The sequence below is a fragment of the Saccostrea cucullata genome, unplaced genomic scaffold (genome assembly GCF_032062105.1).
Source record: "Saccostrea cucullata isolate Sc308-1 unplaced genomic scaffold, CSIRO_AGI_Scuc_v1 ctg14240, whole genome shotgun sequence".
Classification (NCBI taxonomy): domain Eukaryota; kingdom Metazoa; phylum Mollusca; class Bivalvia; order Ostreida; family Ostreidae; genus Saccostrea; species Saccostrea cuccullata.
The window spans coordinates 1,460-15,002 of NW_026918734.1; the positions used below are offsets into that span (position 1 = coordinate 1,460).

The 13,543-nt window shown below is 31.7% G+C and overlaps 1 protein-coding gene across 1 annotated transcript; it reads left to right on the forward strand.

Moving 5' to 3' along the window:
* The first annotated feature begins 6,797 nt into the window (after positions 1-6,797).
* Positions 6,798-9,156, forward strand: LOC134270040 (short-chain collagen C4-like). Its single transcript, XM_062752225.1, has 4 exons — positions 6,798-6,876; positions 6,962-7,039; positions 7,708-7,950; positions 8,912-9,156. The coding sequence occupies exons 1-4, from the start codon at positions 6,798-6,800 to the stop codon at positions 9,154-9,156; spliced, it is 645 nt and encodes a 214-aa protein (XP_062608209.1).
* The last annotated feature ends 4,387 nt before the right edge of the window (positions 9,157-13,543 follow it).

Sequence of the window (13,543 nt, forward strand, 5' to 3'; positions counted from 1 at the left end):
AGCACCTCTGATTTTTTAAACATGTTTCCACGTGAAAGGGAGTTGTCGTGTAGTCAGATTAACCCACACCATACATTGATTTAGTAACAAAAACACTCGTAAGTAGAATTTTATTTATTTTTTCGATTACCTCTTGCAGAAAATGGCTAATATAATTTAGAGCATGTTTGTAAAATGCTGTTAATAGCATGTCTTAAATTGAACTGTTGAAGAGAAAATGCAGGTGTGCTATAGTTCATTCCAACTTGTATTATTTTCTTGCATGCATATGCAGAGTTACGCATATAAAAGTCATTATTCTTACTTATCAATACCCAGTGATTTGTGAGAACCATATGTGTTTTTTTTAAATACCAAGAGACTAAAATTTAATTCTATGTCCCGTTTGTATGCACAAAAAGTTCTTCCGAATTTCCTCTACACATATACACGTGTACCTGGATAAAGGATTAAAGGTTTGTTTACATTTGTTTGCAGTTTTAATAGTGTCAGCTGTTTATATCAATCATGCAGTTTTCACTAGAGCCTACTGATAAAAATTTGGTTTTTACTTTTCTAATTTACATGTAATATGTGTAATATCATAGAATGATGTCAATGCAGTTCTTACATACTTGTGTATATATCAGGTATAAATTTCACATAGGGTTTGTGCCCGTGTGGCGCAGTGATAAGAGGGTCTGCTCTGAGTCGGGAAGGAAGGATTCGATCCTTATGTCGCGAGTTCAATCCCACTGTGGGACATGGAGACCGGTCCTTGATGAGACCTTATAAACTGGGGCCCCATGTCACTGTAGGTCCTTGCACAAAAAAGATCCCTTCCGCCAAACATGTCAAAGGCCCTCAGTGCCGAGCATAGGAAAAAATCGTAGCCCTCCATGGGCAAGTGGTGGTGTCTCCATATGAGTGAAAATTTCTTGAGAGGAACATATAATAAACAACATACAATCAATCTTTCACATGTGCAGTTTATAAAAATTTTTGAATATTTCTATGTGTACCACTATTTTCCCTTTTAAAAGTTTATTGCCTATCTAAAAGTAGCTAATGAGATAGTATAAATATTATAAAACTAAAGGTGTTGTGAGCAATCATAATTTGACACTAAATATCCCCATCACTTCTCATATGAATATACTGAATGTGTCCATGTTTTGCTATGGGAAACCCAAATATGTGGCAGATCATAAAATAAAATAGAAGATGCACAATTGAAATATGTAATATAGATTCTGTAAAAGTCGTAAATATCACTCAGTAGTTTGAGAGGAATTAACGGAAAAGAGATGGGTACACCAAACATAACAACCGACGGACATACCGCTTACTTAACATACCCCCCCGTTTTTCAAGGGGGGGGTATAATAAATTACATGCATGCATCAATCTGTGTAATGAAAAGATATTGCTTAAAAAATTAATTATGTTTTGCATTTTTGTTTGTAAGAATACATGTATTTAATTTATATACATATTGTTTAATTATTTCAATGTGTTAAATGAAAAGTAATTTCTTTTTTGTTTGTCTATTGCAGGTTAGAGTCATTTTGAACAGCCATCTCCAGGTATGACAAAAATAACACAATTGACCCTGTAAGGTAATAAAAAAACATTTTTGTTTAGAATATGTATATGATTAAGTACAAATGTAAAATATTGTAGGCCCACGCTAAAAATAGTTTTCTTTCACTGCTCACTGTTTGTTTTTTTTTCATTAAAATAAAACAAAAAAAGCAAATACAAAAAAGAAAATCAAATCAATTCAATTATAATTTGCAATGAATGTTTCTTGCAGGATATACTCTAAAGACAGTGACGTGCAAGTTAAAGGTTTGACTGTGAGTATTGTATATGTAACTGTAAGGATAAATTAATAACATATTTAATTTGCAACATTATTATTTAATTATTATCATTCTGACCATGCTGGTTGGAGTAAACAAAGAAAAAATATTAAGCATGCCCAAGTACTAAATATCTACATGTACATGTATATCAATGTATAAAAGAATCCTGTGTAAAGTTATATATAGTTACACAGAGAGAGAGAGAGAGAGAGAGAGAGAGAGAGAGAGAAAAGGGTCAATATAATTGAAAATCATGCATCAGTGATTTTTGTTTTTGTTTAATTCTCAAAAGATTTAATCACATTCTGTTCTATTTTCAGCAGATACTTTAATAATAAAGAATGGGTCAAAGAATTCTCACTTATGCTCATAACAGTACATGTAAGTTCAAAGGCAGAAGAAAATCTTTTAAAAAGAGAATTTATAAATACAGTTTGTTGTTGTTTCAGCAAACAATTTATTGAACTGAAAATTATGCTGATACATAAATCAGCATATTATGCAAACTGTAAATGATTGCATTACATTTTTTTCTGATTCGCATGTAGTGCATTGATATTTGTCAGTATTTTTCATTCATTTTTTTCTCACATAATTGCAAATGCTTGTATTTTATTTGGATTAAAAATTTAAGGATTGTATTAAAAATTATTAATCATATTTTAGTTCAGGGAACAAAACAAATTATTATGAAAGTTCAACCACAGGAACATGGGAATTAGGAAAGGATGTCAAGTCCAAAGAGAAGGTATGTTGATTACTGGTGATGATATGTTATTGATGTAAATAGAGTACAACAATAAAATAGAGAGAACAATAGTAATCCAGACAAAAAAATTAATCTTAATTCTTTTCAAGAATAGGCAGGTCATGATAAGTCACTCTGAGATAGTTAAGAGCAGATTTAGATTTGTTAGATCATATAGCTATAGGGTAGGGTGGGTCCCCAGTGGGGGATCAAAGTTTTATTCTGGAATATTTAAGGCTGAAGCCTTTTATTATGAAATCTATTCAAGATTATCAGGGTCACAATACATCATATTTTTTGAACGAATAATCCTAGTACAGAATCAAGGGTAATGGATGTGCCATAATTAGAAACAGAATCTTTATCTAGAAAGTCCTATGTAAATATTTGAAAATCATTTTGTTTATTTCTTGGTTTTTTAAATTAAGTAGAGATAAAAATAATATAAGTTTTCATAATTTAAATTCCTGTTTTATGGAGACTTTATTTTATATCTATGTAAGGTCAAAAAGATACAATTTTCAGAAAGAAAGCAATATTTTGGGGTTATGAAAAGGGGCATAACTTCGAGCTCATCATGATAGTAAATGATGGATGTCAGATAATGTGAAAAACGTGCACTGTTGGAAAACAAATGAATACAGTGCAGTCTGAATAAGTACAGTTAAACAACAGTATATTAAAATCAAACAACTTTGACTACCTAGGGTATGTTGACTTTCATGCCACTATTACAGATTGAATGAATGATTTGCAAACACTTTGAATTGCATACGATTTACTTTTGTTAATTTACTTTGCTCATTTTGAGCATATTTTTTCCATGCAGATTATTAATGAACAATGATAGATTAATTGAATTAGCAACTGTAAATGGCATACATGTATATGAATTTTATATACTCTGTTTGAACTTTGGTATATATCTTTGACACTGAGTGATATCATGAACACATTGAGATATCAAAGTCATTTTAAAGTCCCTTGAACGACATCTAATTACCATGAATCTCTTGAATATCTCAATTTTTTCAGCAGTCCCATAAGCATTTCAAGATTATTGATTTATTGATTCAATTAATTTATGATGAATTATAAAAATATCAATCATATACTTTAAATTTATGTTAATGCATTAACATTTTTTAGGCCATATAACAAATGATTGCTGAATTCATGAAGACTAGCTGGGATGATACAGTACTTTTCTACTCTTATGAACCATATCTAAACATCATTTGAGGATCCCTTTCTCAGAAAAAAAGAATTTGCATATTCAAAGACTCTATAGTTTATTGTTTATTTGTACGTTGTTTAACATTCTTCTTAGAATTTTTCACTCATATGGGGATGTCAACATTTGCCAGTGGAGAGCTGCAACTTTTTTCCTTTATACTTGGCACACATGACTAATTGAGCAATGAGGGATCTTTTTGAAGCTGCCCTCTGAACACAGGACCTCGTATATAAGTCTCATCTTTATGTCTGACTGTGCCATGCAGGTACTTTATAGGTTACAAAATAAAAAGATAAGACTGATGTTTTTAATTCAATTAGAGTAAAGAAAAAAAGTTTGCAAAAAAAGGGTGTAATAGCTACATGTAGCTCTCACTGGTATTGCATACTTAAACTACATTTGTATATATTTTCATATTTTAATTACACATGTATTTTAAACCAGATCAGTACAGAAAGAAACACTTAAAAATTTTTACTATGAATTTTATTATAAGGTTTATTATAAGGTTATATTCTTTAAAAAAAGGAACTTTAATTTTTTTCAGTAAGAAGAAAAAATATTTAGAATTTTAATACATGTCCTTTAAATTTTTTTTATTAACAAAATAGTCAAAACTTGGAGATCTTGTGAAGGGTATCTAAATATTGATTTATAATTTTTTCCTTCTTTTTTTTTTTAAAAAGCATAATATTTATTATAACATATGCCTGTAATATGCCTGTAATATACAACTTATTTGTTGTTGAACATTCCATTGTCTGTCTACATGTAGTGCTTAGTAAATTTCTTGTAAATACAAACATGATTGCATGCTATTTGTTACTTTTTTTCTTTTTTTTTTAACATGATATATAAATGGTGTGCATATCAGTTTAAATTATTTTTGTTGAATTCAGTTAAAAAAAAAAATGATAACGGAATATAATTATGTAGATAGATACCTTTCAGAAATATTTACATGTACTAGTAGCTGCAGATATGTTGCTTATGTGAAATCAGGTAACTTGAAAATCAATTTATGTATTTATTAAACAGAAATTAATGAACACATTCATATATCTATGCAGTATTTCATACTGAAAATACACTGTGTTAATGTTTTACTTATTCAATATAAAAATTGACCAGAAGTGATCTTGGGGAATAAAATTATATATCTCACATTATTTTTTTCTTTTCCCCCAATGGCAATTTTATCCCAATTTAAATATATATAAATTGATAAAAGAAGCTGACTATACCATATATAAATCATGAGTTGTCTTTCCTTGTTTAGAGAAAATGAATGCCCCCTTGGGTTCATGACCCTGAATATTAATAAGGTTGGGGGGTGTGTTAAATGTAAAGTAAACCGTCAACTGTAGAAGTCAGCGCTTCTTAAAAGTCCAATAGGCTCCTGGTGATAGCGGTCTTCACCTCATTGAAAATCTTTTTTAAAAAAATAAAATAAAAATCGTTTATATCACACTACCGAATTGGAACAATACATTAGTGTCGAGTCAAGTGATTTGAGGTCCCGTACGTGGTTGATGGAAGCCACTTTCTTTGAAAGCAAACACTGACCTTGAAAACCTCAGAGGTGGGATAAGGTCCCATAGAAGATCAATGAAATCAAGAAAGACACATGAGTCACATAAGAGTTTGATGTAGGATAACTTGTTGGGGAAACCCCCCCGCTTGAAAAGGGGGAGAGTATATAGTAATCGTTATGTCCGTCCGTCCGTCTGTACTTCATCTGTCTGTAGTCCGTCCGTCTGTCTGTTACGCTTTGGGGACCCCTTCTTTTCCGCAACTCCTCTTTACCACTGCGTGAAGGTTAATGAAACTTTCACAAATCTTTATTACATATTGCAATTGTGCACCTTCTATGTTACTTTTTGATCCGACACTGGACTTTGCCATTCTACCGGTCCCTATGAGAGGCGGGGGGCATCATTTAGTGAGCTCATTGCTCACAGCACCTCTAGTTTCCTTCAGTTATCGATTATACTCATAGCAATATGAAAAAATCAAAACAAATATAATTGAGTGTTATCAATTTGAACACAGTGCATTATTATAAATATTCAAGGAATGATTCTAATTCTTGCCCAAATTATTCGAGTATAACCTGGTTTGGGTCAATTCAGGCTTTCCTTTACCGAAAATATTGCTTTCCTGCAAATATTTCCCGTAATATGCAGCAGACATTGTTGAAAGCTTTTTGCAAGCATTCAAATCATGGATGGTTTCATGCAAACTTGCTGCGAACATTAAGTTGGCGTGTATGTTTCTTGCAATGTTCCTGCAAATTTGCTGTAATGTTTGCCGCAAGATTGCGGCTAGCGGCAATGATCATTTGCGAACAAGAAAATTGTCTTCTTGCGAATGATTTTCTTTGCTGCAAGCTTGCAGCAGACTTCCTTCAGACTTGCAGCAAACATATCAGTTTGGTTAGGGTTATAATCTGCGAAGGGTTTTCAATTAACACATTTAATTTCTTATACTTAAAAGGTATACTGGCCTATAGTTTGTAATACATGTATCGGACATTTTTAGATAAGTAAATTAGGAGTTTTGCGGGGTTTTCCTAGTTGGGAAGCGTCTGTTTATCGAATCAAAATAGGAGATATCGATGATTCTGATAAGAATTAATATGATATATTTTATTTTTCTCATTTTCGTGTTTTCGAAAGATGTACGGATCGGATAAGGGTTAAGTTACATTTTAATTATATCTTTTTCGTGTATATACTGTAAGATTAATACCAGATGTTCATCATTTCAAATATAAATATAAGCAGGAAAATTAGTATTTTTTCTGTGAAGGGATTCAATATTTCAAAGGTAGAGTCTAAAAACAATTATTTAAAAATATTTTGTATCAATGTCTAGACATCTTTTTTCAGTAACAAAAAAATATGAACGAACATTGATTACCATGTCGATGCGTATATTTTTGATTCGTGGTTTTTTTTCGCAGATGATGAAACTTTATCATATATTTTATTTTCTTCTTCACTTGTTCAATGCGGAAGTGAATGCAAGCATACAGGAAAGAGGTATGACTCTACTATTATATTGACAATACTTATTATATTTTCATGCCACGTATTTGAGAGAAAAAATAAAATTTCTCGTTTGTAGAAATTGGAAACAGGGAGGTTGTATATACAAGATGGGGAAAGAGTATGTGTCCTTCACACGCAAAATTAGTCTATTCAGGTAAAAAATAAAATCATTTTTTCGAAGAAAAAAAATATGGCACTAAATTTGACATCAGACAAAGATGGAACTATTTTTAATAAATGCAAAAGCAAATAAAAATTTATACAGCAAAGAACGTTTAAGGAAGCTCTAAACACTACAAAGTAAAGAGTTCTAATTCTAGGGTAGTTTTACAATCGGCAATCCTCGCCTGACTTTGCTACGGTCCATTCCAACTAAGGTTTGTGCGAGGTATGAGCCACCCGAGGAGCTCCGAGTGGTAGTGTCTTTCCTGATATACTTTATTTGCACAACTTCATATATATTTTTCTCAATGTCAAAAAAATCATAAATTTTCGTGTGGGGGAGGGTTCTTTTTGTTGTTTTCGAGGTATGAAGAGAGCCACGAATTCATGTCCACCTAAAATTGTAAAATGTTACATACAAAACTACTCATTAATTCTGCGTCCAATAATTCAAATCCCCCCGAACCAAGGTTTTTTGCTCAAACCACGAAAATTTGACCCCACGATAATAAGTGATTTTACAGTAGCCTAAATATGCACACCTTCATATATATTTTTCTCAAAGTCTAAAAAGCATTTACCCCAGTATTTAGAGTTTCCTTAAGACATAAGATATTAATGTTTATACGATCATCAAATGCAGATTTGCTCCTTTTATAGGGTATACCGCAGGAGGTCATTATACACATCCAGGAGCGGCTGTAGATCCTCTTTGCTTACCGACGGATCCAAGTGGGGGATCTTTAAAGGGTGGTTTTGATGGGCATAAGGGTCTTGTTTATGGAACAGAGTATGAAACAGCAAGCTTTAAGGAAAACATATATTTCAATGCATTGCATGATCATGATGTCCCATGTGCTGTGTGTCTTGCTCAAAACAAATCCGTTTTAAAGATGTTTCCAGGTGAGAAAACCTTTTACAAGTACCCAGGTAGTAAATTTCATATAAATAGTAGGTACATTAATATTCTTGGAAAATTCATAGTTTAATTTTAGCATTTGACGTGCATTTAGGACATTAAGAGATTAAAGTCGCATTGCAGCAAAACAGGTTTTGGTATGTTAGCTGCATGGCCAACAGGCCTTTTAACATGATTTTGATTTTCATATACCAGAACGAGAAACTTCAATGGACAAGTTGCAAAAAGGTACACTATGCATTTCAGTACTAAAGAAATTAATTACCGTTCGTTTCAAAGCTCATTACGTGTAAATTTTGTCCTTTCACTCACTCACTGATGAAAGAAATCTTTTGTCATTCTTGCTGGTTAGAGCTCCTTGAACTTATCAATTGTTGATCATAGAATATGCATATATAAATTTTATTGGAATTCCTTTCTATTTGTTATACATGTAGTGTTGATTGAATTTGATTGCACTTATTTATTGGCTACCACCTTTGCAAGGTTGGTCTTCTCTAATTTAATATACAATTATATTAAAAAAAACAACTTAATTTTATTTTCGAAATTAAAAAAAGTTCACATTGGACTTGTTTTTCCATGATAGTTTTTCATTTGCAAAATTCCACCTTTGTTGCAGGTTTCATGCTTAATGTGTTCAAATAGGGAAGATTAAGTTTACCAGTAATTGTATTCGTATTTACTTAATTTATATAATTACTAAACATTCCATAAGAGCTAATTTATGAATAAGAACGTAAAATTCAGATCAGCTGGAATTAATCATTGTAATTCTGTGCTTCAAATTTTGAACGTGTAAAACAGCCTTTACACAAGGTCTTATAGTTTTACAACTTATTCTTTATCTTAAGTTTCTTAAATGTCTTTATTATTCCTATTAAAAGTAGTCTTGGCAATTATTCCAATACATCTTAATGAGATGAATGTGATATTTCATTTTAGCAAGAAAAAGCTGTTACGAAGGCTGGTCACTTGAGTACGAGGGTTATCTAATGGCGGGAAATTATCGTCACCCAGCGGGTAAAACATACACATGTGTAGACAAGAAACCAGAAACCATACATGGCGGCCATGCAAACAACGATGGTTACCTATTTTATTTTGTTGAAGCTGTATGTGGTTCATTGAAATGTCCACCATATGTTCAAGGGAGAGAGCTAACTTGTGCCGTTTGTTCAAAAATGTAAACAATAAAATATAATACAATATATAAGAATACAACTTTTTCATAATTAAAACCATAAAATGCTGTCTTATATTGTTAGTACGGGTATTATTGTCGCAGCTGTTGCAGAAAAAATACATGACTCGCGTAAGAGCTAGGCTACCTTTTTGTAGAAGCCTAGAGTGGTTTATCGAAATGTCCCTATATGTTTAAGGGAGAGAAATAACTTGTGTGTTTTTCTAAATAAAACAAATATGAATAAAATATAAATGCTATTAGGACATGAGGTTATTTTTGTAATTTGCTCTCGTAGGTTGTTAGTCGAACTTGCTGGACTTTTGTGTATGTTTTAAATAAACTCGCAGCCATTTCTTGATTTACTGTCATAGACAGAGATTTTTTAGAATCGGCATCCTTTTTGAATAGTCACTATCTAAACTGTTATAATAACATTTTAGCTCACCAATTAAACAAAGGTATATGAAAGTGAATTAAACGCCCTTCGCGTTTTTCCGGATAAGTTTTTTGTAATTTTTTTTGTCCCCCGCTTGAAAAGTGGGGGATTTAAATTTGGGTTTGGTCCGTCGTCCGTCCGTCCTCCGTATGACTTTCTGTCTGTCTGTAACGCTTTCGTTTCCAGACGATATCTCGAAACCCTTTGAGTTTTCAAAGAAATTTAGCATAGCAACTCCCTATGGACTAAAGAAGACCCCTATTGATTTTGAGGTCAAAAGGTCAAAGGTCAAGGTCATAAATAAGCAACACAAGACGAAAAAAACCCCCTTTGAAGTTTGGTTTGTAATGGTGACTTTGGTGGTTAAAGAATTAATTCCTTTAAGCCACCATTAAGCCACCATTAACTGAACTTACAGGTGCTTAATGTCCAAACTTCATTAAGCTACCATTAAACCACCATTAAGCTGAGCTTAATGGGGACTTAATGGTCAACCCTATTAAACTTTTTCGCATCTTATATAGAATCTTTGAACTAACTTTTATTTATTTTAATATCATTTACGCAAAATCTATTCCAACTCATAATTCTGTCTCGATCATAATTTCTACGAGTTTTTTTTCAACATGCATAAACTTGATCACTGGGAACAAAGTTAGCTAATAGCCACAGGGGCTTGCTCGAGGTGTCTATTTTTTTCTTAAAATCATTTACAGTGATAATAAAACAAAACATCCTGTATCAGAACGTATATTATTTTTTTTAAATAAATATTATTACATGCGTTGTTTTTATTTTTAGTGTATATGATTTTTAGAAAAAATTTAAACACACTGTGAACAAGTCCTTGTGAAATATCTTAAATTTACAATCCCAAAAATCAATTTGTTCTTAAAATTATCTATATTCATGAACACAAAATATATATTACTTTTTAAAAACAAAATGGTATTTTTATTTCATGTTTTAAAAAGAAACATTCCGCTACAGAATTCACAGGAATATAACTATATAATCTCATGAAAAAAAAATCTCTGTTTTTTTTTTTGGGGGGGGGGGGCACGGATACAAATGTTTAGTTTTAAAAGATTACTTTTACCATGAAAACTTTTTAATGGCTTTTACATCATGAATAATTCTAATTAATTCGTTATTTTTTTTTAAAACAGCGGTAATTTCTGTCAAAATCTAGTCGGTCTTTAATGATTGTTATTTCAAAATCGATTTTCAGAGGAACGGCCGATCAGACTAAACATGACATCCGACCAGATATATACACATTGAAAAAGGGGGAAAAATTAACAGATGATCAGTGTACAGTAAACCGACTGGTCAGACAATAGACCTTAATTAGGTGTCCCCCCGTCCCATTAACTAACAGAAAACTATACATACACAACTAACTGACAGATTTTAATGATCAATTTTTTTAAAAAAAAAATTAAATTTAACGCAAGCATATTACAAATTAAAAATTTGATTCATCGTAAAAAGTCAATTATTTTGATACCCAAATATGATACAAAAAGAATTGAAACTGAATATGATATTCTAAAAAAAGATCTTGTAAACGTGATTAACCAGGTAACTCTTACGCGAGGATTGTCACTAAATTGTTGACACAGAAACCGTTAATATCCGCAGTATATCAAAAATAATAGTAAAATCTGTTTTTTCCTCTTTCTTTTTTGATGATAGACTTTTGTATTTTATCTTAAATTAAATTTTTTTTTAATCATGATTTAATGCTTACATTTCGAAAATTTTCGAATAACAGAGCGAAGAACTCAATCACATTACATCAATCTAAAAACCGAACTCAGTGTAGAAATATATATTAATGTGTTAAATCCACAAATAAAATTGTTTATATTTTGATTAATAAATCAATTAAGACTTTTGGAAATGTTCAACAAAATACTAGTAAATACCTTTACAAGTCCAAACAAATTTTAAAAAAATTAAGGTTAAATATTTGATATTTTCATTACATTATCAAGGCGGGATCCCCAGGGGAAAGGTTTTTTTGAAAAAATGTATGGGGTGGCCCCCTGAGGCTTTTTTTTTATTTTTGAATTTCGTTCTTTTTCATAATTTTTACCAAATCAAGATATAAGCGAACTCTACATTTATAATATTGATAACAAATCACTATAAAAATAATTTTTCACCCATATAAACAATATTATCGACTGCGTAATGTGACTTAATGGTGGCTTAATGGTGGCTTAATGGTAGCTTAATGGTAGCTTAATGGAGTTTGGACATTAAGCACCTGTAAGCTAGCTTAATGGTAGCTTAATGGTGACTTAATGGTGGTCTAAAAGTTACCATTGGGGACCTGTAAGCCACCATTAATCTTAATGGTAACTTAATGGTGGTGTAAATGTTACTTAAAGGTGCTTAATGGTAATTAATGGTGACTTAAAGACAACCATTAAACCACCATTAAGGACCTATAAGCCACCATTAAGCCGGACTTAAAGGGTTTTTTCATCTTTGCAAATTTTGTCTGTTATAACACTTTCGTTTCCACACATATTCAAGAACCCTTTGAGCTTTTGAAATGAAATTTTACATAACAACTTCCTTTGGCTTAAGGAAGACCCCTATTGATTTTGAGGTCAAAAGGTCAAAGTTCAAGGTCGTAAATTTAAAATACTGTTTGTATAAACACTATATTTTCGGGCGATATTTCAAGAAGTTTTTTAGCTTTTGCTATGTAATATTACACCAAAACTCCCTAGGACCTCTCTCACTCCTCTCAAAGTGCCCCGCCCCTTTTGTTTTTTTAGTATTTATTGTATTACATGTCGCTATTTTTAGTACAGGGACATGAGGAGAATTATCACGTATATAACAGGTTCTCGGTGGACTTTATATTCTTATTACATCTTTTAGAACTGTTTAATAAAGATTAAATCAGACACCATGCATTGTGTAAAATTTTGACAATATCAAACTAATATATACATGTATGTCACTTCATGTTTGTATACAATTGTTTCAAGGTTACAGCGACTCCGTGGTCTAGTGGTATGTCTCTCGCTTCAAATTAAGGGGGGATGCATCTCGGACGTTCATTTTTTTTTCGAAATACTTTTCTTTTTTTACTAAACGATAGTGTTCAGCATGTGAAATGAAAAATTTATGAGGTCTGGCTTGTACAAACTTATAATATCATTATTACAGTGTGATAAATATTCCATATAAAAAAATTTCTACACATATAATAAAGAATAATCCATCAAACCTTTATATCCATATTGGCATATTTTATTTGCTTACATTGTATGTATACATTTTATACATCTAATAATTCTACAAATTCAGTGAAGGGGATCCGAACCGCCGACCCCCAACTGCGATGGTTTACTTTTCCCTAAGCGGGGGACAAAAATTCTCTGAATTAGCTTGTTAAGTACTTCTTTGTCTTATATTGATCATACTTGCATGAAAGATGCTTCTAGTGTGTTTCATTGTACCAGACGGGTTTGATATGCAATATTGCAATATTAGCAAAGATTATGACCAGGTTAATGTTTTTGAAAGAGGTTAGCATTTTTAGTGCAGTTTTGGTGTATGTTTTATTTCCATGTAATTATGAACCCTATGATAGTCACACTTGCATGGATGATACATCTAAGGATGCATCCGAGCTTGTTTGGATGCTGAATCTGACCTGTGTTTTTCCCGATTCGATAACAGCTTAATGTACTTGTGCAGGTCTCATTTCTAAAATGCTATAAGCCTTATAACGACAAAACTTGCCTTAAAAGATGCACACTTTAGACTTGATTCGGATGCTAAATCGATCTTAATTTTCCGGATGAGTAAACAGGTTAAATTTTTTGGTGCAGGTATCATTTATAATTATATGTAAGTAGCTTGGAGCCATTAATGACCAACCTTGCATGGATGATACATTAAAGGATGCATACTACTAGACTTGCTT